We start from the raw sequence: 26,777 nt of genomic DNA on the forward strand, positions 1-26,777 counted from the left end.
ATATACTGAGCGAGCTGTGAGAAGCAGCCTCAGATCCTGACGGTGCAGCAGCCCGCAGCCTCAGCCAGGGAGTCCCAGCCGCTTTCAATGGAGGAGAAGCCCGGCCAGCCACAGCCTCAGCACCATCACAGCCACCACCATCCGCACCATCATCCCCAGCAGCAGCAGCAGCAGCAGCAGTCGCACCACCACCATCATTATTATTTCTACAACCATAGCCACAACCACCACCACCATCACCATCACCAGCAGCCTCACCAATACCTGCAGCATGGAGCCGAGGGCAGCCCCAAGGCCCAGCCAAAGCCGCTGAAACATGAGCAGAAACACACCCTCCAGCAGCACCAGGAAACGCCGAAGAAGAAAACAGGTCTGGGAGGGAGGACGGGTGGGGGAAGGGGGTTGGGGGTGGGGGGACAGGGAGTTGGGGGTGGGGCTAGATCTGGAAAGCGCGGACAGGGTCGGGGCGTGTGTGTCCTCGGGGTCTAGGGATGCCCCGTTTCATTCTCCCTAAGCTCGGGCAGGGCGGAGGAGCTTACAGCGCCCTCTCCTCCTCTTCGGCATGGGAGAGGCCCAACCAGGCCAGCATGACCTTCCCGGCCCCCACCCCAGCTGAAGGGAGACCCGCAGGGTCGGCCTTGATGGTCCAGCTTTATTCCCTTCCCGTTCACCTTCCTGAGGCCCTGGAGTTACCTCAATTTGGGAGTCCTAAGATGGGGTGAACCTACCCCCCTAAAAATCCCTTGGAGGTGTAACTCAGGAAGGCCTAGCGAATCCCGACCCGGGTGGTGTCGCGAGGCCCTTTTGCAGGCGGTGAGGAGTGGGTAGGTGGACTGAGTTGAGGAAGCGTCCTCACCCGCCACCCCAAGCCCACCTGTGGCCTTGGGGTTCCCCGTCGTGGGGGGTGCCTGGGACCCTTCGTCTCTGGGGTCACTTCCACTTCTAAATGCCATTTTTGGGCGCCGGACCCCGCAGTCCGGCCCCTTGGCTCCTCCCGAGGCCGGCGCCCCGGGCCCGCTCCCCCCAGAGCCGGCGCGGCTGGAATGTTCTCTCCTCCTCGCGGGGCCGCTTCCTGTCCGCCATGTTGGAAGCCGATTCCTGTCACCGACTCCGGCCCACTGAGGAGCGGAGGGGAAAGGGTGTCCAGGGGCACACGCGTGGCAGAGCCAGCGACCCGGGACCCCAACAGGCCATCGCTTCGTCCCCCAGCATTGCGGGGGCGCGGCCGCCCCCGACCCCGAGGCCGCCCCTCCCCCCGGCGCCGGCCGGGTTGTGTAACCCGGTGGCGGCCGCGCGGCCCCGGGCGGGTCCCTGGGGTGAGGGGCGGGGGCGGTTGGGGTGGGGGAGGGAAGCGGCCACGAGGGGAGCGGCCTGCGCCGGGCCCCGCGCGCCGGCGGCCGCGTTTCCCGCTCCCGGGTGCGGCGGGAGGCGCGGGCGGTCGGGGCGGGGAGTCGGCCTAGGAGCGGAGTGAGGGGAAGGAGGCCCCGGGCGGCGGCCGCAGAGGTCCTCGGGGCAGGAGGGCCGGGGGCTGCTGGGGTATTCATTTTGGGTAGAGGCGGTGCCTGAGGCCGGGTGGGGTACCCAGCGGGAACCAAGCTCCCCGGTCACGAGTTTCTCTGCCACAGGAACCTCATCTCCTGCCAGGTTCGCTCACGACTCCGCCTCTGAGGCTTTCACTTGGGCCTTTTCTTTCTAGCAGCTCATTTTCTACCAAAAGGGGGGTTAAAACTCCCAAACCGTGTTCCATCCGTCTCGCACACAACACTTAACCTTCTGGGCTTGGGTAGTGTCTTTAAGGGGAGGGATTAAACAAATGTTTGATTGGATACGGAAAACGGGCAGTTTTTTTTTGACCCCTTTCTTGTCCTTAAGGGTGAACTGAAGTGGCTCCTCCATGAGGTTGGATCCACTACCATTTTGCCTCAGACGAGTCTTTTTCCATGTTGAAATGAAAGGTATTTTTCGCGTTTCAGAGCCGATATTGATCCCCAAACTCTTATCAAATGTTCAATTGAGGGGTAAAGTCATGTGAGGAACTATTTGGGAAGAAATAAGCTTTGAAGTTTATAATCACGCACAGTTTTTTAAAGAGGTTCTTTATAAGTCAAGATATGAAGGCAAGAAAGCACATGTTTAATCCAAATCTAATACCAGCAATTATTGAGAACTGGAGAAAAACTTAACAGCTTTTCTATTGCAGATATACTGTAACTTGAAGACTGAAATTGGCATATCAAATTTTCCATTGTAGGGGGTGGTGAACCTATGGCCTTCAGTAGAGAACACATAGACAAGAGTTAATTTGGAGCTGCTTAAAAATTGTTAGGAACTATATAACAATAGATCATTTTAACATTAGGTTTTTCAAAAGATGAGAAAGTATTGCCTTATTATGATTGCTTGGAATATGTAAGGCAGTATTACTGTTTGGATTTTAAAATTGTTTTTTACCAGTTAGGTTAATATATTGATGCAGAGCTCCTCTCTAGGAGTAGAAGCAGCCTCTGAACTGTTCAAGGTGGCATTCTTTAATGTCTTACCCTGGAATAAAGGATAAGGAGGGGAAACAGCAATTTTGAGAGAATGTGAACCATTTAGGGTGAGCGTTAGTCTGCTACCTAGTCACACAGTATTGTTGCTTCAGAGTGTGCAATGCTAATAACTAAGAAAACAGGTTATTTTTGAAACATTTTCTGTAATATGTTGAGGTGGGATTTTATGATCCATTACCCGCGAACCTATTAAAAAAAGAACCATTTTTCTTTATCCAGAAGAGGGCGCAAGAGAAGACCAAACATGTTGAGTTATTTCAGTTTCTAATCCAAAAACTAGATGTATCAGGACTCTTAGTTTTGCTGAGTCCATTTGAAGTAGGGGTCACGTGGCAGCCCTAAATAATAAAAGCACTAGGAGGCTTTTAATTTCTTTAAGTAATTGTATAATGTTTACATTTTTCTTAAATACCTAAGCTTTAAAAATAAAATGGCATATTTTTTACATACCAACAAGGTTGCCATGAGAAATTTTATGTAGTTAAGTGAGTTTTTGTTTTGTTTTTCTTTTGGTCCTTAAGACTTCTGGGTGGAACTGGGAATGTAGCTCAGTACAGCTCTTGGCTAGTATGTTTAGGGCCCTGGGTTGTATCCCAAGCACAGAAGTAAAAAAGTTTGGGGTTTGAGTACAGTGACTTAGCTTTTCAGCTTTTTCATTGGTGATTTCTGATATTTTTCTGATAGTTGAGCCACTAGATAGTAATCTAGTTCACTTAGAAGTCTTTGCTTTCAATCAACTCAGTTTGGACATTGGATTTTATTTTTTAATTTTTTTGTATTTAAGATTGCTTATCTTAAATTGGGATTTGAAAAGTTATAACTAATGAGTCATCTGTTTAACCTGTTAGCATGTTAAATGGTATGGGTAGTTCTTTAGTCCAGATTTGTACAAGAGTGTAGTTCCATTTCTTAAAAACATTGAGCGTATCCATTTAGAACTTTCTGCTTTCCTAAAGAAAACCTTTTAGAAAACATCCTAAACTTAGATCTCTTCTTTCTTGTTTTATAGTTTAGAAGTTTTCCACCAAAATTTGACTTTTTCAGCCAAATAATCGAAATATAATACTGCAGAAGTTAAGAAATTTTATAAAGTGTATTCTCATGGTACAAATTTTTCACCACTATTTTAGGAATGATGACACCTTGAATTATTTTCTGCAAGTTTAAATAGTAGAAGACAATGTCTGTTCATTTTGAGTATTGCCAATTTTTCTGAGTAGAATGAGTGACTTAAAGTTTTAATGGACTCTTGTAAATCTTTCCAGACTGCGTTCTGTTATATATCATGTTTTAGACCTAATGGTTCTCAAGTTCAAAAAATTTTTATTTCCCCTTATTTATTTATTTATTTATTTATTTGGTGGAGATGCTGGGGATTGAACCTGGGGCCTCGTTCATTTCCCCTTATTTTTATCATAAAATTGAGGACCTTTAAAGAGTTTTTGATGTGGTTTATATTGATCAATATTTACCATCTAGGAAATAAAAACAAATTTTGAAGGAAAAAAATAGTATACAAACTCATGTGCTTTTCAGCTTTCATAGGCCAGAGGCTTTAACAGTGTGAATGAAAGAAATAAAAGCAAATAACTTATGCCTATTGAATCCACACCCTGAAAAACTTCTATAAATGGATGTGTGTGTATTTACTGCATATCTGTTTCTAATGACTTCCTTGACCACAGGATACTTTCATACACTTTTCAAAGAAAGGTAGATAAATAGATATTACTATTATACTTAATAAGGGAGCAGAAAAAGTTGTTAACCCAATTGAATCACCTATAATCATAGAGTTAACTTTGTGGTGGTTGAAATCTTCATTATATCTAAATACCATAACACTTGAAAATTAGATTCCTTTCATTGTAGTTTTGTTAGTAAATATTTCATTTCTTGAGTAGGCAGTGTTGCATAGTGGTAGGAAACTGTGTTCTCCAGACTGGAGTTCAGATTTCCAGTTCTGTCGCTTTGTGACCAGGGTAAGTTACTTCACCTCTGTGGGAATTTGTTTACCCATATGAAAAATAAAGAAAACATAGGTTAGAAGGGTTAGAAACATTGGTATATAGGTGTTTTGTTTTCATTTATCAGTAGTATGATCTAATGTCAAAATAATTTGACTATTTTAGAAAAAACAAGTATTACAGCTTCTGATGGATGCAGTGGACACTACTTTTGGTGATAACTGGCCACTCAGGATTTCGTAGAAATGAGAACCCCCCCCTTTTGTTGTGCTCAGTGGCTCAAGTATGATAGGCAAGCACACTGTCACTGAACTATACTCTTAACCCTAATTTTCTTTTAATGCTATTATATCAATAACACTTGATTTTTGCCCAGTGGGTAGATCTATTCTTAATTTTAAGGAAAATTTACAATGGTCTGTGAGGACGATGGGTAAGTTAATTCTCTTAGATTGAGAGGTATTATGGTATACTTAAAAGAGGTGATCATTTTCTCTCTGATATTCTGGATTTTGGTTTGAGGCATGGCTCAGTTATGCCTCTGCTTAGCAGTAGATTGCATTTTCTAATTTGTAAAGTGGAGCTAACAAGTTTCTTTACAGGGAGATGTGAAGTTATAACAAACCTACAACTAAGCATAGTATCTAGTGTATAGTAGTCCTTATGTGTTAGATGCCACTGCAATTTAAATGTGATTTTTTTTAATCTTTTTTTTTTTTTTTTTTTTCCCCTCCCTTAGGCTATGGTGAAATAAATGGTAATGCTGGAGAAAGAGAAATATCTTTAAAGAGCCTGGGTTCTGATGAAGCTACCAACCCCATTTCCAGGGTCCTCAATGGCAACCAGCAAGTTGTAGACACTAGCCTGAAGCAGACTGTAAAGGCCAGCACCTTTGGGAAAGCAGGAATTAAAACCAAGAATTTCATTCAGAAAAACAGTATGGACAAAAAGAATGGGAAGTCTTACGAAAATAAATCTGGAGAGAACCAGTCTGTAGATAAGACTGATACTGTAACAATTCCAAATGGTGTCGTAACAAATAATTCAGGCTACATTACTAATGGTTATATGGGCAAAGGAGCAGATAATGATGGTAGTGGATCTGAGAGTGGATATACCACTCCTAAAAAAAGGAAAGCTAGGCGCAATAGTGCCAAGGGTTGTGAAAACCTTAATTTAGTGCAGGACAAAATAATGCAACAAGAGACTAGTGTCCCAACCTTAAAACAGGGACTTGAAACTTTCAAGCCTGACTATAGTGAACAAAAGGGAAATCGAGTAGATGGTTCAAAGCCCATTTGGAAATATGAGACTGGGCCTGGAGGAACAACTCGAGGAAAACCTGCTATGGGTGATATGCTTCGTAAAAGTTCAGATATTAAACCTGGTGTGAGCAGCAAAAAGTTCGATGATCGGCCCAAAGGAAAGCACGCCTCAGCTGTTGCCTCTAAAGAGGACTCATGGACCCTGTTTAAACCACCCCCAGTTTTTCCAGTGGACAATAGCAGTGCTAAAATAGTTCCTAAAATAAGTTATGCAAGCAAAGTTAAGGAAAACCTCAACAAAACTATTCAGAACTCTTCTGTTTCACCATCTTCATCTTCATCCTCTTCGTCATCTACTGGGGAAACTCCGACCCAGTCTTCAAGTCGGTTATCCCAGGTCCCTATGTCAGCACTGAAATCTGTTACTTCTGCCAACTTTTCCAATGGGCCTGTTTTAGCAGGGACTGATGGAAGTGTGTATCCTTCAGGGGGTCAGCCACTGCTAACTACTGCTGCTAATACTCTAACACCCGTTTCTTCTGGGACTGATTCAGTTCTCCAGGACATGAGTCTAACTTCAGCAGCTGTTGAACAGATTAAGTCTAGCCTTTTTATCTATCCTTCAAATATGCAAACTGTGCTGTTGAGCACAGCACAAGTGGATCTGCCCTCTCAGACAGATCAGCAAAACCTGGGGGACATCTTCCAGAATCAGTGGGGTTTATCATTTATAAATGAGCCCAGTGCTGGCCCTGAGACTGTTATTGGGAAGTCATCAGATCATAAAGTGATGGAGGTGACATTTCAAGGAGAATATCCTGCCACTTTGGTTTCACAGGGTGCTGAAATAATCCCCTCAGGAACGGAGCATCCTGTGTTTCCCAAGGCTTATGAGCTGGAGAAACGGACTAGTCCTCAAGTTCTGGGTAGCATTCTAAAACCTGGGACTACTAGTGAGAGTGGAGCCTTATCCTTGGAACCCAGTCATATAGGTGACCTGCAGAAAGCAGACACCAGTAGTCAAGGTGCTTTAGTGTTTCTCTCAAAGGACTACGAGATAGAAAATCAAAATCCTCTGGCCTCTCCTACGAACACTTTGTTAGGCTCCGCCAAAGAACAGAGATACCAGAGAGGCCTAGAAAGGAATGATAGCTGGGGTTCTTTTGACCTGAGGGCTGCTATTGTATATCACACTAAAGGTAACTCATTTGTTTCTTATACAAAGATTCTTTCTGGCCAGTTTAACATATGTATTAGTTGTTTGTAGTAAATTTTGAATATTTTGTGATTCTTTAAGAAAATTGGAGAACTTAGTGACAGTGGAGAAGTAACTAGCATTAGATTCTTAATTCAGGGTCTTTGGAAATAGTATGGTTAAAGTTTAGAAGGAATGTGCACTTTTTCAGCTTCAGCATTTCTTTTTATATAAATAGGTATAATTGACCTATCTGGTTCCAAGACTACAGAGAGGTGTATGTGTGGTGCTTTTGGTGGGGGTTACCTAAAGGGGTGATCTTATGTGTTCGTAAGAGTTTAAAAAATTACCTTTGCACAGATATTCCCTCTTTTTTTTCTTATTAGCCATACATGACAGTAGAATGTATTTTGAAGGTATTTCCACCTTTGCTTTTTGTATCATGCTGCTTTATTAGTGAAACATTTAGTAGTTCTAATTTGAAGTGAGTAGGAGCAGTGTTTTTTTAAGGAGTCCAAAGATGGAATGTGAAACTATTTTTTTCTTATAAGAAGGAACAATGGGTGCTGAAAGGTAACTAGAAAATAATTTAGACAAATTACTGTGACAAACATATTTGTTCATGAGCATTGTAGAGACCAGGCTCTTGGGAAACTACTTTTCATAGCTCCAAAACGTTTTAAAAGGGAACCAGTTGTGAATGGAGTGGTTTGCATCTGTAGTCCCAGGTACTTGAGAGGCTGAGACAAGAAGAGTATTGATTGCTTGAGCCCAGGAGTTGGAGGCCAGTCTGGACAACATATTAAGACACTTTACCTAATTTTTAAAAAAAGAACCAGAGATTTTTCAAATTCCATGCTAATAGTTTCTTAGGATATGACTTAAATTTGTTGTTGTTGTTTTTTAACCAGGATTGAACCTAGGGTCGCTTAACTACCAAACAACATTCCCACCCCTTTTTTATATTTTATTTAGAAACAGAGTCTTACTAAGTTGCTGAGGCTGTGAACTTGTGATCCTCCTGCCTCAGCCTCCTTAGCTGCTGGGATTACAGGTGTGTACTCCCAGCACTTATTTGGATCTTAAAAATTGGCTGAATAATATAACTAGTTTAAAGTAATGAGATATGGTGAATGATGTATATGATCTTTTGCTTTTGAGAACAGTGGTTTTCAGTCTTCTCAACCCTCCTGTCTCATTTCTCCCCCTACCCTAATAAAGCCATACCCTATCTGTGCATGCACACCTACTATGAATTGCACATTCCCATTTTTAACATGGGCTTATTTAGGCAGTGACTTGGAACTGCAAGAAAAGTGGGAGCATATCAGATTGTAGGGATGAGGTAATTACTCTCTTCTCCCTGAAAGAAATCATTACCTCAGAGATGAATAACAAAGCTGTTTATATGACTTTTTAAGCAAATTACCTAATCTGCACATCTTTCCTTGTCTTTAAACTGGAAGACAATGAATGGAAGTCCTTTCCTTAATTTTTTCCTTTAAAAAAATGGAAGTAAGGATTGATATATACAAGTCTTATGAGTAGGAGTCCTGGCAGATAAAGAAAGTTTACCTGTCTTCACTTGCTCTTCAGTTCTTTTTGGAAGTTAGAAAAAGTAGGCCACCTCCAAAAAATATTGTGACATGTTCCTTTTAGTGGTTGGTTAGTTGGTGGTCTTATGAATTTTTTTTTTTTTTTTTTTTTAAGAGATGGTGGTCTCAGTATGTTGTCTGGCTAGGCCTTGAATGCTTGCTTTTTTTTTTTTTTAATGTAGAATTGCAGGCCTTTGTAAATGGAAGTATTGACTTGTGTTTAATCTGTTCGCATTTTCTTTATGCATGGGCTAATTACATATGAAATCAGTGGTTTAGATAAACTAAATGCCCCATGAAGATAGGTTGTTTTTTTTTTTTTTTGTTTTTTGTTTTTTTTAAGTTGTCAGTGGACCTTTATTTTATTTATTTATTTATTTATTTATATGTGGTGCTGAGGATTGAACCCAGTGCCTCACTCGTGCTAGGCAAGTGCTCTACCACTGAGCCATGACTCCAGCCCATGGGGATAGTTTGGTTTTACTTGTTTTTGAGAATATTTGTTGTAGTAAGTGCATCAACTTTTTTTTAAGTGAAGGCTTGAAGTTTTCTTAAGAACTTTAAAAGAATCTTAGAAGAAGTAATAATCAGTTTGGGCTTATTGGAATATTAAGAGCACCTGTATTTTCTTTTTTACTGTAGTCCTTCCTTTCAATATTCAGTAGTAATATACTGAGTTGAAGAAGTTTAGAATGAGAAGTTCAGTGCATTTTTCCTAACTTTAGAAATAGGCCATTCAACAAGATAGGAGGGTGTGTTTTGTCCCTTAATTTTGTGGTACTGGGCCTCATACCTGATAGGCAAGCATTTCAATATGTAGATAGATTCCTCAGCAAACCACCCCCGCTTTGCCCTTGCTAAGTTTAAGTTGCCCAGGCTGATCATAAGTTTGGGTTCCCTCTGCCTCTCTGGTAGCTGGGGTTATAGGAATATGCCATTGTGCCTTGCTAGGGATGGTACATTTTTTAGGTTTAGCATTAATTTCTAGCAGCCTTACAAATACTGCAGATTTTTAAAAATCTTAATTCAGAACAATTGAAGATGTGAAGGGAAGACACAATAGAGCATAAAAATGGATTTATGGGAATTATAATTTTGGGGGATTTTTCTCAGTAGTGTATGCTATAAAATTTGCTGGCCTTGCATAGTTGGGACTAAAGGTGTATGTCCTGCACCTGACCTTACTTGAAGCATTGTGATTTGGGGGGTGGGGTGGGGCCCTGGGATACTACCCAGGGGTGCTTAATTACTGAGCCACATCCCCAGCCTTTTTTGAGATGTGCCTTGCCAAATTGCTGAGGCTGCCTTTGAACTTGTGGCCCTCCTGAGCTGCTGGGATTACAGGCATGCACTGCCATGCTTCGGCAGTATTGCTGTCTTTTTTTGTTTTAAATATTGTGTTTTTATGTGGTGCTGAGGATCAAATCCAGTGCCTCACATGCTAGGCAAGTGCTCCACCACTGAACTACAACTGCAGCTCTTGTCTTTAACCTATTTTACCCCTCCACATTTTTGGGATGCTCTTCCCCTCTCCCCTTTGAGATTGTGGTAAAATAAAGATTTATCATCTTAACCAATTTTAAGTGTATAGTTCAGTGGTTTTAAGTAATGTGCAACTATCACTACCATCCATCCATTTCATTAAGCTCATGAAATAAACTCATTACTCATTACACAACTATTCTTATTTCTTCCTCATAAACCCTGGTAACCACTCTTTAACTTCATCTTTATTATTTTGACTACAGGTAACTCATATAAGTAGAGGTAATAGTTTTTTTGTTTTGAGGGTACTGGAGATTGAACCCAAGGCCTTGCTTTTTGTGTGTGTTAGTGCACTTTACCACTTGTCTACGTACCTAGCTACTAGTGTTTATCTTTTTGCGACTAGACATTTAAGCATAATGTCCTGAAGGGTCATCCCTATGATAGCATGTGGCAGAATTTCATTCCTTTTAAAAACTGAATAATGTAGGGCACTTGAAATTCTGACTTTTTGAATATTCATTGAAGATAATAAGATGGTAAATTTGATCTGAGACACAGGGATATATCACATTTCTTCATCCATTCGTTTGTGATGGACACCTAGGTGTTTGCACTTTTTAGCGATTATAAATAATACTGCTATAAAGACAGATGTAGAAATATTTCTTAGACCCTGCTTTCAGTTCTTTGGTGGTATATACCCAGAATTGGGATTACTAGATGACATGATTTTTGTGGAATCACCGTTACTGTTCTCCATTATACCAGCAATGGTGCATGAGGGTTTCACTTACTCACACATCCTTGCCAACACAACTTTTGTTTACTTGATAGTAACCATCCCATTGGTTGTGAGAAGGTGTTATTTTGTAGTTTTATTATTGTGCTGAGGATCGAACCCAGGACCTTGTGCTTGCAAGGCAAGCACTCTACCGACTGAGCTATCTCCCCAGCCCCATTGTTATTGTTTAGTATTTGGGTTGAGTGTGTGTTTTTAAATCAGGGATTGAACCCAGAGAAGCTGAGCCACATCCCTAACCCTTTTTATGTTTTTGTTTAGAGACAGGATCTCCCTGAGTTGCCTAGGACCTCGCTAAATTGCTGAGGCCTGGCTTTGAATTCACCATCCTCCCGCCTCAGCCTCTTGAGCACTGTGATTACAGGTGTGCACCACTATGTCTAGCTAGTGGTAGCTTTTAAATGCACATACCCAGGACATGTAACTGTTGCCTCCTTGAAGTAGTTTACTTCAAATTTTTAGTTTAATGAAACTCCAAGGGCTTCTAACTCTAGATTGTAAGTTCTTTTGAAATGGTCTAGTTATTTAAAGCCTCATAAGTTAGATTGATATGAGTTATTTCATTGACTTTTTTTGGTCTTTTCTTTTGGCTCTGGGAATCAAACCCAGGGCATTGTATATCTGAGACAAGTACTTTACCACTGAGCCTTGTCCTAGCCCTCTGTTTGAAAATCTAATTTAAACTGAGTCATTATTTGTCTTAACCTGGTTAATGGTTCACCAAAGAATATATAACACTTGAAATTCTGACTTTTTGAATATTCATTAAAGATAATAGTAAGATGGTAAATTTGATGTAAGATACAGGAGAGATGAATAAGATTTATACTTGAGGGGTCTGGGTTTGTAGCTCAGAGGTAGAGTGCTTGCCTAGCATGTACGAGGCACTGGGTTTGATCCTTAGCACCACATAAAAATTAAAGGCATTGTGCCCATTTACAACTAAAAAAATTTTTTTTAATTGTACTTGATGGTTTGAATGAGAACATGAAAGCTAGTCTTGTCTGTAAAATTAATGATTAAACATCAAAAATTTTAATGTTGTAAAATACAGTAAAAATACAAGGTGAAGGTGATTGCACTACAAATAGAGTTTACAAGACCTAAATCAACTTTTTTTTTTTTTTTTTTTTTGGTGGCAAGCACTCTACCGACTGAGCTATCTCCCCAGCCCCCTAAATCAACTATTTTGGAGGAAAGTTCTGATGCTCTTTTTTCTTTAATCTTTGGGAGGTGACTTTTCTATAGAGGGAGAAGCTACTAGTATAAAATATTCTTCAGGTAACTTTTAGACTGCTGCATGAAGTTTTTAAAACTTTCTCTACTACCTCCACAGGTGGTAGGTTATTGGTGTAGACAGTTTGATTCATTAGATTTGGGGTAGACCTTTGAGTGGGGGAAAAGAAAATTAGCTCTCTAGGTGGTTCTAATTGCCAGTTGCAATTGGGAATAGGTATAAGAGTTTTCCTCAGTTTAATTCATTTTTTCTTTTCTCAAATACTTTTGTAGGGGTTTTTTTGTTCTTTTTTTTTTTTTTTTTTTTTAACTGAGGAGTTGGGCAGTACTTGCTGTATTTTTCTTTCCTTTTGAAGTACCTATGTAGGCAGAGTATTTTGCCTTACTTATGGAAGAATTATTCAACAGGGTGAATCTTTTCCTTTACAGAATTTGATCAAATAGAGGATAAAACAGTACCCAAGTGCACAATGCAATATTTTAAATGTCATAGAGTGGAGGAAGAGAATTTCTAATGGAGTAAAAGTAGGAAGAATAAACTAGAGTTTTGTTTTTATGGCGCACTTAAAATGAGTTTTGCTGGGTGGGGAAGGTTTTTAACCTATGAAAACAGAAGATTGGACTGGGGGCAGGGTAACTCAATAGTAGAGGCTAAGTTTAAATTCCTAGTGCCAAAAAAAAAAAAAAAAAAAAGGCAAGAGAGAGAAAATGCTGGACCATGAGGCATGTAACTGTCCTCCCACCTACTTGAAAGGCCAAAGCAGGAGGATTGCCTGGACCTAGGAGTTTGCAACAGTGCCACCACTCACTTCCTGAAAATGGAGTTCTAGAACAAGAGATAAAGAATAGTAAAATGGGAGAATCGCTAATAAATGAAAATACAGGAAGGAATCAGTTGGGATATGGTGAGGGGATATAAAAAAGAGAAAAGATAAATTTTTGCTAGATTACAGAGGTTTTAAATTTTAACCTGGAAACGTAGAGCCTTCCGTTGAGGGGGAAATGAGCTTGTGGATGAGAAAACATGGGTTTTTAATGCTTGTACTCCCAGTTAATTCATACTTGGATAAATCATTTATCATTTTTAAGCATGGGTTTCCTAATTTCATGAAAATAAGGATAACAGCCTATGTTTTTTCCTCTTGGATTGAATTGAGATGCTTTAAAACTGAGTAGATAGTAAGCAGTCAACAGATCTGCGATCAGTAGATTAATGTAGGTAGCCTGGATGCCATTTTTCCGGTGACTTTGTAAAGTGGAAGATCAGTTAGATTCTTGGATATTCCAGGTAGAGAAATAATACAAAGGTCTTCCCTCTTGACTTGTAGCCACATGAATGTTCAAAGTAACAAACATTTACTCAAAAAGTTTTCAGATTGGCCTCAGTAGAAGTGAGGCACTAAGCAACTCAGTGAGACCCTGTCTCTAAATAAAATGGAAAATAGGGCTGGGGTTGTGGCTCACTGGTCAAGTGCCCTTGAGTCCAATCCCCAGTACCCCACTCACAAAAAAAAAAAAAAAAAAAAAAAAAGGTTTTAGATTGGGAAAGGGCACAAGGGATCTGATGTATTTCTACATTTACAGAATTTGGGAAATAGAATATGATGATAAGTAGATAATTGATCTATAAAACTGACAAGGGGATTATATGCAATTGCAGCAGTCCACTTATAAATAGATTTTATTTTGGAGATTTGTAACAATTTGAAGAAACTGTTAAAGAGTCATGAATGTAGAACATAGTCATTTGCTATCATAAAATTCAGACAAATCTCTTACAAAAAGTTATATCAGCGTGGGTGATAAGGCATAAGATGAGGCACCATTTGCAAAGGAATGTAAAGATATAATATTTAATCATAAATATGAAAATCATGTGCATAATTACTATTAACATGTTCCTGCAAATTTGACAGTTTTAAGAAAGTGCACTTACATTTGGGAAAGGGTCCATGTTTTTCTCTAATATAGGACATATATAAATGAATATAACAAATGATTCCTAAGATGGTCTATGAACCCTAGTGATGTGCCAGTTTAGCATCCATATTCCCTGCTTGATTTCTTATGTCTGCTTTATGAATATAATAATAATGAATTTACTTTGGTGTTAATCCAAAAGATTACTTGTAAGGATTTTACAGAAGCTGAAATTTAAGCCCCAGGTTTCACTAGTTTAAGGGGGAACTAAATCACCCATGCCACAAAAGAATTGTCAATTACTGTTACAGTAGCAGCAGTTTCATTCCGAGCATTTTGAATTTGATGTTTTACCCTTACAGGGTGAACCAGATTAGAATAAGTACTGTAGAAAAGAAAAAAGTTAAAAAACCAACTTAAGTTGTGTGTATTTAGAGGTGGTCCAGCAATTATGCTTATTCTGGCTGGTGGTGGCTTTATTTATTTTCATTATTTAGAGAATACTTTATATTAGTTTCTGTAATCAATGGTTGGTGGCTTTAAATTGGGAATGAAGGATTTATTGTTTGTTGAAAAGGTGGTGACTTCTGCCATAAATTAAAGTTATTTAAAAATGTACTTATTTCTGGTTATAGTCTAACTGAAAAAGTAAAGGATAGTTAAAATTTCTGAAAGATTTTTTTTTCCTCCCCAGTCTGGGGATCAAACCTGTGGCCTTGCATTTACCAAGCAAGTGCTACCTGAGCCACATCCCTGAAAGATTTCTTTGTAAATGAATAGGCAGGTGTACAATAGACTAGTTGAGAAAGGAAATCAGAATAGGAAAACAGTGTTGGGATAGTTTGTAATTATCAAAAGATAGATAAATCTATATTAGGGAAAAGGCAATTTAAATTGAAGATGTTGCCATGATTGCTGAATTTTAAGGAATTTGGTGTAAAATGGCTTACTAAGTGATTGAAAGGCACGATTAATGGTAGTTTGATTTTTGGGTTCTCAATTATGGGAATTGGCTTGCTTGGCCTTATATTTGACTGGCTTATTTATTTAATTTTGTATCAGGGATTGAATTCAGGGGCACTTGTACAGTGAGCCACATCCCCAGCCCTATTTTGTATTTTATTTAGAGACAGGGTCTCACTGAGTTGCTTAGGGCCTTGCTTTTGCTGAGGCTTACTTTGAACTTGGGGATCCTTCTGCCTCAGCCTCCCAAACCGCTGGGATTACAGTAGTGTGCCACTGACTTTTTTATTTCTAAGGGTGCTATTATGTATTGATCAACATCAATTTAGATGTTGATTTTTAACATTCTGTTAACCTGAGAATAAAATCATTGTTCAATTTTAAAGACAAAAAATGAATTTCAAGTTGACTTTGACTCTTAACTTCATTCTTTTTCTTGAGAAATTTTAGAATTGAATACTGAATCTGTTTGGACTTTATGAAATTGCTGGTTTTGGAGGTCAGAAGTTGAATGTCAGCTGTGTCAAATGGGTCAATTTATTTACTACTTTGTTATATTATTTCCTGGCTTATTGTTTGTTTCATTCAAATTAGTATTAATAATACCAAAGTACTATGGGAAGAATTTGCAATCCTCCTACCTCAGCCTCCTAAGTCACTAGGATTACAGGTGTGTGCCACCATATCTGGTCAGATTTGTTTTTATTTTTTATATTTTTTTAGTTGTTGATGGACCTTTATTTTATTCATTTATTTATATGCGGTGCTGAGAATCAACCCCAGTGCCTCACACATACTAGGCAAGCGCTCTACCACTGAGCCACAACATTACCCCCTCACATTTGTTTTTAAAGGAAGAGATAGGTAGACATTGAAAGTGAAGCTTGACTGACAGGTGACCAAAGAGGCAAGTAGAAATGTTTGTAAGATACTACTGCTTGAACCAGGGCAGCGGCATTGGACTGAATAAAAAGGAACAGATGACTGGAATGTTGCAAGTGTCCTAACACTGGTTAAGAATTGCCATAGTTGAACACTCCTACCCTAAATTCTCTACTTTGAATTTCCTTTTTAAAAAAAATTTTTTTTTTTTTTTTTTTTTGTTTTAGTTGTAGGGTGACACAATACCTTTATTTTATTTTTATGTGGTGCTGAGGATTGAACCCAGGGCCTCACACATGCTAGGCGAGTGCTTTACCACTGAACCACAACCCCAGCCTTCTACTTTGAATTTCTTTTGACTCTGCCCTCCTATCATTTTGTTCCTTAAATGTTTTTGTTGCTTGAGTCCCTTTTCATACTACACTAATTCATCTGGGTAATCTCATCAAATTCTTTTGTATATTAAGCTTAAGAATTCTTCAACTGCTATTATTTTGTTGCATCACCTTAACGAACTCAGTTTTATATACACAGAATAAAAGTGTATATAAAATTGAATTCATTTGCCAGGTGTGGCACATGCTTGTTGTAATCCCAGCTACTGGAGGTTGAGGCAGGAGGATCGAAAGTTCAAAGCCAGCCTCATCCACTTAGCAAGACTTTAAGTGAGACCCTGTCACTAAATAAAAAAATATAAATAGGGACCGGAGGCATGGTTCAGTGGTTACATACCCCTGGATTCAATCCCCAGTACAAAAAAAACAAAATAATTGTTTTCTACCTTCTCAGTGAGTTAATATATTTAGTCCAGTTTATCATTAGATTGTATAGGACCAGTCTCTTAATGTCTCCATTTTTCTTTTGTATCTCTGATAAAACTGTCATAATTTATTTTACAGTAGCATTTATTGAACTTGATGTCACCTTATTCTTTACAGTTGCCTGGAGGAATCCTTACTAATATTTAGTATAATAATTTTAGATTTCTTCAGTGACTTTCCTTCACCTGTATAACTAAATAATAACTTCTTTACATAGACTGTTTTGGTCTGTCCTCTGAAAAATGTTCTTCCTCTAAATCTTGCCAACTTTCAACCTTACTAAAGTACTTGTAATCCCTAAAGTGTGGGTTAGTTAACTTTTTGTATAAAGGGCAAGATAGTAAATATTTCAGGCTTTGTGAGAACTATAGTATCTGTTGCACTAACTCAAGATTTTACCTTGTAGCTCCAAAGCAGCCGTAGGTGACACATAAACAGTGAGTGTAGCTGTGTTCCAATAATATGAGTTAAAAAACAGGCAATGGATAGAGACCCAGTTTGCTGACTTGTGTGCACATCTTCTTTAATATCGTCGAATTTTTAAAAAATTCTGGTACTGTGGATTGAACTAGAGGGTGCTTTACCACTAAGACATATCCTCAGCTGATTTTAGTTTTTGAGACAGGGTCTCACCAAGTTGCAAAGGTTGACCCTGAACTTTGCAATATCTTGCCTCAGCTTTTTGAGTCACTGAGATTATAAGTACGCATCACTGTCTGACAGTACCATCTGTCTTTGTTCATGCTTTTGCTTCTACCTAGAACCTAGCCTCAAAATAAAGCTGCCTACCAACTAAGTTCACTGGGCAGACTGTTTTTTGCATGCATAACCCAAGTCCCTAAACAGTAATTTTTTAATTTGTTTGCAGTGGTAGGTATTGAACCCAAGGCCTGACTGTGCTACACAAGTGTTCTACCACTGAACTACACTGCCAGCCCCTATTTTGTTAATTTCACATTTGATAGTGGTGGTCTGGATTTGAGAATTTGAACAAAATTGCCTACTTTATTTCTTAGGAGCAGAAACCTTTAATTTTAGTTACCTGATTTGACTGAGCATTTCTCATGACATCCATAATTGAATGATGATATGATCCCTCTTCAATAAAGAACTGGCAAGTTAAAAATTTAGCTGTGTGTGTGAGGGGGCAGTATGAAAAGATCAATTACTATATTAGGATTTGTATTGTTGAAAGTACCTTCTACAGCTTTAGTTGGTTTAGTTTCTCTTGGGATAATTAAAACATTAAGTTAAAAACATTCACATTCAAAATTAGTTGAAACTTCTGTAACCTATAAGGAGCCAAAAATCTATTCAAATCTATTACTCTTGTCACTACATATTAGCCTTAGTAGGTCCATTTAAGTATAGCATCAGACTATTTATCTTTTCTTTGATTTTTAACCTTGTTTGAGTTTTATGGAAACTTAACATTTTAAGGGCTGGGTGATGTAGCCGAGTGATAGCATGCCTGAGGCCTGAATTTTGTCCCCATTGAGGAAATAAAGTTGCTAGTAGTATAGACCTAATATTAAATAGTAGGAAGGTAATTCATTCATTTTTACTTTAGCTTATTTTTTGGCTAGTAGCTATGCTGGCCCCTGGCTAGGTTTTTAGCTGTGAATTATATCTTCTTTCCCTTTTGAGACATCATAGTCAAATTTACTACTCCAGAGCCTACATTTGAGGGTAATAGAATTTTCTTAGAAGTCATTTTAAAAAATCTATAGCATTGGGGCTGGGGTTTTGGCTTAGTGGTAGAGAACTTACCTAGCATTTTGTGAAGCACTGGATTCAATTCTTTGCACCACATATAAATAAATGAATAAAATGAAGGTCTATCAACATCTACAAAAATATTTTTTTTAAGTCTATAGCATTTGAGTTCAAGCTTCAGCTGGGATTATAGGTGTGTGCCACCATGCTTGGCTTAGATACAGTTTTGATCTTGTGGGTCAGTGGGGAGATTCTACTGTTTCCTTCCTCTATCTATCTATTTATGAATGACAGACATAATTTTAGGTCTATACACTTAGTTTCATTTAAACCTGGAGAGGGATTAGGTTGTGCATTAACTGTAATTGGTGTCCAAATATATCCCTTCTTCATGAACTCCAATTTATTTTTCTTTGTATTGATTGCTAATAAACTACACTTAACATAGAATGCAATGAGAGTAAAATAATCTCCAGCTTTTCAAAATGATAGTTGTATGACCATAAGAAGAACACTTATTCTCGATTTTTTAAAGTTTATTCCTTTTACTGAGTAGTTTTTAATTTAATTCATCTAGTGGAATGTTTCCTTTCAAGGTCAATTATTTGAGTCTTATAATAGTCATCTATTCTTATTCATCTGGGCTTCCTTTATCTCTTTATGAAGCTTTCTTGTATGCTTGGTAGAATTCTTCCTGTTTTTCTTTGTTACTATTATTTGTCTCTGTTCATATTGTCTTAATGAAGATGCCAGAATAAGCTCATTGTCAGTGTTCTGAATGAAATTGGAGCAAATGAGGATTTTGTCGTTAGTCAGTGGGTATAGATTAGCATTTTAACCTTCTGGGTTAAAATGAGAGTAGGTGTGGTTTAGAGGTTAGAATCACTTGCCTGGGTGCTTAAACTAAGCATCAGATTTAATCAATCAGCTTTGATGAATGCTGTGTCCAAAAGACTTGAGCATCTCATTCAGAAGTGACAAGTTGCCAAAAAGTACTTGGTTTTGTGTTTTTTTTTTTTTTTAATAATGATGAACTGTTGTGAGAAATACCATTTTATCTATAGCATGCTTGTGTGTAACTTTGTTGTTTGTGAAGATAGAATTGTTCTGCCAATTTCAGATAATAGTAATCAACTTTCTGTATTCAACATGGCAATCTGGATGGCACTTAAGAATTGTAGATTCACCTCTTTGCTGGGTGCAGAGGTGTAGGCCTTTAATTCCGGCACATAGGGAAGCTAATGCAGGATTGCAAGTTCAAGGCCAGCCTCTGTAATTTAGGGAGAACCTGTCTTTAAATAAGAAATTAAAAAGGATGGGAGGGTGCAGCTCAGTGGTAGAGCACCGCTGGGTTCAAATTCCTAGTACAAAAAGAACAAACAAAATAACTATAGAAAGACATCAGTGCTTCATAGAATTGTTATTTTCAATCCTAGCCCTGCTGTAATCAGTCTAGGTTTTTTGATTTTGCGGGGGGGGGGGGGGGTGTTTGTTTGTTTTGTTTCATTTTTTTCATTTTTAAAGGGAAAAAGCATACATTTCGTTTCTTGAAAGTTGTATAAAATAATCCCCCCCCTTTTTTTTCCTGCAGAAATGGAATCTATTTGGAATTTGCAGAAGCAAGGTAAGAATATTTAGATTGCTTGAAATGGTAGTATTAATGAGCAGTTGGTATACATTATTTTTGGTTGGGACTAACAGATGAATAGTGATATACCAAATACATTTTGTGTTTTGTGCTACTTAATAACTGTAGTCAAAGGCACTAGCTGCCACACCAGGACTGTTAAGTATCAGATAATACTATAAGTAAAAAGAATACATTAAAATACCCTTTAACTGCTGGACAAAGGACTGAATAGTTATTTCACTCTGTTATGAAAGGCAGATCAGGGGGGTTGAGGATGTAGTGTTTTAGCAAGAGGTCCTGGATTCAGTCCCTGGAACTGTGTATACACACACATAAAAAAAATTATTTTCACACTCCTTTAACCAAGATGTGATTAGCAGGAGGGCAGAGGGTTGAGAATAATCAGCATGTGGATTGAGAATTTTCAGAAAATTAAAATTGGTTATAATTATTGTATGCCTTTTCCCCAAATATATTAAAATATGATAGATATAAAATACATGAATAAAGTTAAGAGTTTGAGTTGGAGAACTAATCACTAGTATATTTTAGGTTTTCAGAACCTTGTAATAGTTATATGCCAATTCTCATCTACTTTGCTATTCCGTGTAAGTGAATTTCAGGTGAATGAAAATTCTAGAATTTCGGGACTTAATATAAAAGATTCTTTTGTATCTTATTTTTTACATATTAGGAAACTGAGGCCCACAGAGGTTACTATTTAAGCTAGACAGTGGCAGGATTAGAATGTAGGTTCCCCTAATGTCCTAACACTACTCTAGTTTTGACCTCACCTTTTTCTTAGGGTCACATCTTTTCTAACACAGCTGTGACCTAAAAATAACTAACAAGCTTTTAAATTGTTTAGATTTTTTTGTACCTTCTTAATCAAACACAACTGAAAAATGGCTATTAACTATTAAAAATGAGCATTATAGCCAGTCCTGGTGGTGCACGCCTGTAACCCAACAGCTCAGGAGCCTGAGGCAGGAGGATCATGAGTTCAAAGCCAGCTTTAGCAAAAGTGAGATCCTAAGCAACTCAGTGAGAACCCATCTCTGAAATACAAAATAGGGCTGGGGATATGGCACAGTGGTTGAGTGCCCCTGGGTTCAATTCCCTTGGTACCACTAACCCCCACCAAAAAAAAAAAAAAAAAGAGCATTATCTTCATGATTGATTGCCAGCAGGTGGGATATTTTCAGGCCATTATAATTTTCCACTAGGTGACAGGTTTTTTTGGTTTTTTTGGTTTTCCACTAGGTGACAGGTTTTTTTGGTTTTTTATTTTTTTAAAATATTTTTGTAGTTGTCAATGAATCTTTTTATTTTATTTATTTATTTATATGTGGTGCTGAGTACCAAACCCAGGACCTTGCACATGCCAGACAAGTGCTCTACCATTGAGCCACAACTCTAGTCTCAGTTTGTCTATTTTTAGGTAGAAATGTAGTATGTGATAAAAATGTTGCCCCTTCAGAAAATGGGAGCATTTAACTAAATAATGGAAATTTAATACTTTAGAATACCCCTGCAATCTTTGCCCAGGCATATTTTGACTTAAATTTTGAATCCAGAAGATCCATAGGCTTTTAATTTTTCTTCCTTTTCTTTTCATGTGTGTGCATGCACTGGTATTAAGAGATCGAATGGAGGATTTGCACACACTACCACTGAGCTACAGCATCTGCTTTTGCTGAGAATGAGGCTGGTGGTCCTGTGGAAAATAAGAAGGAATCAATGAGTCATGATTAAGACTAACATTAAAAACTAACGTTAATCAAATTTTTGGTGCTAGGTTTTACCTGAACTGTCCCTTGTTTGATAGTCCACACAGATTAAAATAAATTCTGATTTCAGTTGCTAAAAGGAACAAAAGGAAACAAATCCAAGTGCTTTTTGTTGTTGTTGTTTTAGTATGAAGATTATTGATGACTTAAGCTTTTTTTTTGGGAGGGTGGGTCCACTTTTTTGAAATTTACTCCTATCTTTTTTGTTATAGATGGACACAATATCTTTGGTTTTTTGGTTTTTTTTTTTTTTTGGCAGTGCTGGGGATTGAACCCGGAGCCGCATGCTTGCAAGGCAAGCACTCTACCAACTGAGCTATCTCCCCAGCCCCAATATCTTTGTTTTATTTGTTTATTTTTATGTGGTGCTGAGGATCAAATCCAGTGTCTCACATGTGCTAAGCCAGTGTACTACCACTGACCTACAATCCAGCCCCTCAAATTTACTACATTTTTAATTAAAAAAAAAAAAAAAAAAAACAGAAAAACTTTATTAAGTGAACTCAACCATTGCTAGTCTATAGAAATTGAGGCTGTCACTGGTTGGAAGACCAGACCCTGTTGCAGAAATCAGTTGGAGTGCTAGAGCAACTAATTTTTGAGTTAAACTGGATTGCATATGTGTTTACAAAGAGTAGCCTTAAAATTGTTTTTAATAAGAAGAGGGGGCAGTGTAAATGATGATTACTTGGGATTTATTTTGGGATTTCATTTCTTATTTTATTTACTTTTTTAACCTTCCCTCTAGATCCCAAAAGGATAATCACTTACAATGAAGCCATGGATAGTCCAGATCAATGAAGGACCAGACTGCCTGTTCGTAACCTTTCTGCAGCATTAGAGCCACCGTTCATGGGGGACACAAGGCTTTTATGCTCCTAGATCTTCAACGCAGCAGAGGAACCATAAGTAGAATCACAGGATAATATATACAAATATATATATATACACATATATATATATATATATATATAGTTATTTAAAAAAAGGCAACTGAAAGTAATTAGACTTCTTAAGGAATCAAATTTATTTCAAGAGACTACACATGGTTATTTAATCTCCGGTACTGAATAGTTTTTTTGTTTTTGTTTTCTTTTTTCATTTGTTAGTTTTTGTTTTTTAAGTGTGAATGCAAGTGATTAATGAATACAGACTTACAAGCGTGGTTCTAAAGTTCCTGCTGTCATCAACTTGGGCTACAAATGACCCACTGGAAAGGCAAATCCACTTAAAAGATCTCTGTATCTTGTTCTGTGACTAAAGTGATACACTAATCACGGGGAACCCAGAATGATTCAACATTTTCCCCTACTCCTCCCTTGATCTTTTGGTTTTACTTTAAGCCCTGCAAGAATGCTGGATAAATGCCTTGAAGTTTGCAGGGGTGTATTTTTTTTAGCAAATATGATTTGCATGTCTTGCCAGGAGTTTAAGCAGCCTCTCTGGGTATTGGGGAAATATTTTTTCTTTCCTTTTGTTTTTTTGTGGGGTGGGGATAGGGGAGGGCATTGAAGTTCTACAATTCTGGAATAGTTGGTGGGTACATAGTTAACTTGTTTTGGTTACATGTTGGACTTTAACAACTGAAGAATCCATGAGTGTCATTTAAAGAAAAGTTGCAGAACAAGCAATTGGCTTAGATATGGGGGAGGAATCCTTTGCCCATGTTTTAATGTAATTGTATAACTGGGAGCAAAAATATATTCTGCTTTTCAACTGTAGGTGCTCCAGACTTGCTCTCTGTCACTAACACTAAATGTGCAGTTTTCCTTGTTTTTCATCAAACACCTAAGAGAAACTTGTGTACCTTTCTGTAAATTCTCTTGATTTCTTGGCAGAATCTAAAAGGGGAAGAAAAAAAGACAATGAAAACTAAACTTTTCATGTTTTTAGCCAGTGAGGAGGTAATAAACCCTGCTTATAGAAGGTGTGCTTTCATGCAAATTATACTTCTGAGCTTATTAGCTTCTAATTATATCTTAGTAAATATATTTTATTACTAGAGCAAAATGGGTTTTTAAGGAAAATAATGTGAAATTCTGAAACTTTTCTTTTGGGCAGAGAAGAGCATTAGCCCTGTCTTATCATCACATTGCCATCCTGTTGCACTGCAGCTTGTGTATAGCATGCTAAAATAAATTTTTTTGTGTGTGTGTGTGCAGAAACTAAGGGTCCAATTTAAGATTGGGTGATGTTAGTGGTATAATAACAAGTTCTCTGGCCTGACATAGCATAACATCACACACACATATACACACACACAGAAATTAGTATATCCATGTATGTCAAATACAGGTTAAAATAGCAGGGCATTTATATAGAGTTGTAGTCTTCTAATAAAAAGTAGGCTGGATCCCCTGGGACTATATGGGGAGAAAGGAACTGCTTTTTTGCTCTACCCCTTTGCTTAAGAAATGTCCAGTTTTGAGCGACTGTAGTGTGGATGGTTTTCTTGTTTTGTTGATTATTTGAGGCTTTTAACAAGTAGTTCATGAAAGAAGCTGTTGGACTCGATGTAGAGTAGAGAAAATATCTTTAGTCTGGATTTCTGCCCTGCTTAGATTTTTAAAAAGTATAAGCATGGATTGCCAATTCCACTTGATGTAAACAAAACTTTTTATACATAATATATATATATATAATAACTTATTGTATCAGTCCAGGTTCAGAAACTTGTGGTAGGCCAGTTCCAGATAGTTTCATTTCACCTGTAAACTGTATCACTTTTACTGATATTGTAATTTTCAAATGTATAATATGTTTACAGATGTGCCCTGCATTTAGTCTGCCTTGTTCCTATTTTGATTTTTGTTGAGTCTCCTGCCTGCTTGCCAAAAGCTAGGATGCTTCAGGCCCATGTACAATTGAAAGCAGAGGCATCCTTGAGCTTTAAAGCATTGAACAAACTGGAAAATGCAACATACCACATACTGAAGTGAAAATTCTGTGTTTTGTGTTTTTTTTTTTTTTTTTTTTTAAATAAAAATTTTCAAAAAGTAAAAAAAAAAAAAAAAAGATAAAAGGTTGATTAAAGGAAAAAAAAAAGGCTCCAGTTTGTTTTACAGGTTTTAAAGTTCTGCTGTGTGTTCAATTGCCTTGTGTAACCACTTGTCGCCTTAGGGCCAGATCCCCACCCTCACCCCACCTCCCTTTTTTTTTAAATGTCCATTTTGCTTGCCTGGAATTTTAAAGTTCTTCTGTTTCACAACTCACAAACTTTCTGGGTTTGTGACATACAGAGTTTGAATGAACATATATTCAAGAAGGAAAAACAAAACAAACAAAAAACAAAACCCAGCCCCCCTTCTGAATTGGGCTTTACCTTTACTTGGAAGCAACAATTAAATAGTTTTAGAAAGTCTTTGCTTTCTTAGTTTCCTCTCATATCCCTCAGGCCTCTCTGTTGAGAGAAGCCGAAGAGAATGTAACCCTTCTGTTTGTCCAAAGGCTTTTTGAGTCTCAATTCTAAATGAAACAATGCAACATTTCACTTTGATTTCTTAACTGAAATTTTCTTGATTATATGGTTAGAGGTATATAGTGGTTAGGAATGTCTCTTAATTTTCTGGGAACCCTAGTGCCCCATCATATTAACTGTCAGTATTTTTGGGCATTGGGTTAATGGACTTAATTGCCTAGGTACAAGCAGGACTTTGGGACAAATTCTCCTTTGTGCTGTTTGGTTATACTTAACTCTACTTGTTGCAATCTTTCTCCTTAGGTCCTCACACAATTCCTTACAGAGCACTTATTAAAAAAAATCTGAAGAGTTGATCTGTTTTCTGATTATTTTTGTGTAAGCTTCTAAACAAACTTCAGCTGTGATTAATTTAGCACATTTAAATAACAATGTGTTACTGTTCATTATAAAGAATTTTCCTTCGACTCAGAGTATTAGTACTGTAGCATAAACCAAATACAGTCTAGAGGGGATTTTTAACATCCCTCCATTAAAAAGACTGAAAAAGCTGTGTGTGTATGCATGTTTATGTGTGTTGGGTGCTTGTATGTGAGGGAAGGATGGAGATACTAGTGAGCGAATGTGTATAAGACATTAGTATTCAGAATGAAACTTGTATTTATTTTGTGCCATTTGTTTTCATTACACAGAATAAAGTCAGGTGGTTTAAATCCTTAAAAGGGTAGTATTTGAAAAATGGCACTAAGAATGAAATCATGACCTATTTTTTTAATAGCTAAGAAGATACTAATTATGAGTGAAGATTTCTTTTTAAATTTGTCTTGATTGTAGGCTTTTGTGTCATATGCCACTCTTGTGTAGATGTCTTGAATAATCCCACAAAAGACAGGGTGTATTTATCTTTCTCCTTATTCACCCCACTTTGCTGGTTGAAGTTAATTGCATAGCCTTTCCTCTAACCTCCTTAGTAATGAACCTTTAACATAAAGTGTATTTACACGATCTGTAGTGGCCCATCTTCCTCCCCTGCTTTTTAGGAGATAGCCAATAACAAGGGATTTATTAATGACAGCTTTTGTTTTCGTTTTCTTGAAATAAATGGCTAGAGTGTGTCTCCATTTTAGAATTTTGCTGTCCTTAATCATTTGCATACTTAAGTCACTACTCAGAATCTGCAAAAACAAAAGAAGTGTGTAATTGTTCTTTCAAATAACAGTTTTTAGGGAAAATACGACAAACATCAGTTATCAGAGTTGTCCACAATACAAAATGTGTTTCTTAACAAAATATGACATAGCAGCAGTAGTCTCATACTTGGATGTTAAGCTTGTTGCTAACTCACATCAGGCATCTAATGATTTTTTTCTGTAATTGCCAATAAGTTTTAAACAAACAACAACAAAAAAAGCCACTTAGTGTGAAATCATCGTGGAACAAATGGCCACAGGCAAGGAAATTAAAATAGGACTTTGCTCAATTTTAAATTCTACCAAATAAGGAGGGAGTCATATTTGTAAGCCTTTCTTGGGAGAAATAA

The 26,777-nt window shown here is 37.8% G+C and overlaps 1 protein-coding gene across 3 annotated transcripts; it reads left to right on the plus strand.

Moving 5' to 3' along the window:
• On the plus strand, positions 1-25,788 carry Nufip2 (nuclear FMR1 interacting protein 2). 3 transcript variants are annotated; one of them, XM_047543630.1, is made up of 5 exons: positions 1,459-1,644; positions 1,873-1,955; positions 5,259-6,983; positions 19,991-20,023; positions 22,568-25,788. In XM_047543630.1, the coding sequence occupies exons 2-5, from the start codon at positions 1,895-1,897 to the stop codon at positions 22,618-22,620; spliced, it is 1,872 nt and encodes a 623-aa protein (XP_047399586.1). In that variant the 5' UTR covers positions 1,459-1,644; positions 1,873-1,894; the 3' UTR covers positions 22,621-25,788. The 3 variants fall into 3 exon arrangements, with proteins under 3 accessions (XP_047399584.1, XP_047399586.1, XP_047399585.1); XM_047543628.1 differs by lacking the exons at positions 1,459-1,644; positions 1,873-1,955 and adding an exon at positions 1-370; XM_047543629.1 differs by having other exon boundaries at positions 1,459-1,955.
• The last annotated feature ends 989 nt before the right edge of the window (positions 25,789-26,777 follow it).

Source organism: Sciurus carolinensis, chromosome 3, assembly GCF_902686445.1.
Source record: "Sciurus carolinensis chromosome 3, mSciCar1.2, whole genome shotgun sequence".
Taxonomy (NCBI): Eukaryota; Metazoa; Chordata; class Mammalia; order Rodentia; family Sciuridae; genus Sciurus; species Sciurus carolinensis.

What these genes read in the sequence shown, in the direction of transcription:
- Nufip2 (XM_047543628.1), top strand. Translation starts at nt 88, where the DNA reads ATGGAGGAGAAGCCCGGCCAGCCACAGCCTCAGCACCATCACAGCCAC. An exon ending in TATTGTATATCACACTAAAG is followed by an intron (nt 6,984 to 19,990) that starts GTAACTCATTTG and finishes TTTTTCCTGCAG; the next exon opens with AAATGGAATCTATTTGGAAT. An exon ending in TTGGAATTTGCAGAAGCAAG is followed by an intron (nt 20,024 to 22,567) that starts GTAAGAATATTT and finishes CCTTCCCTCTAG; the next exon opens with ATCCCAAAAGGATAATCACT.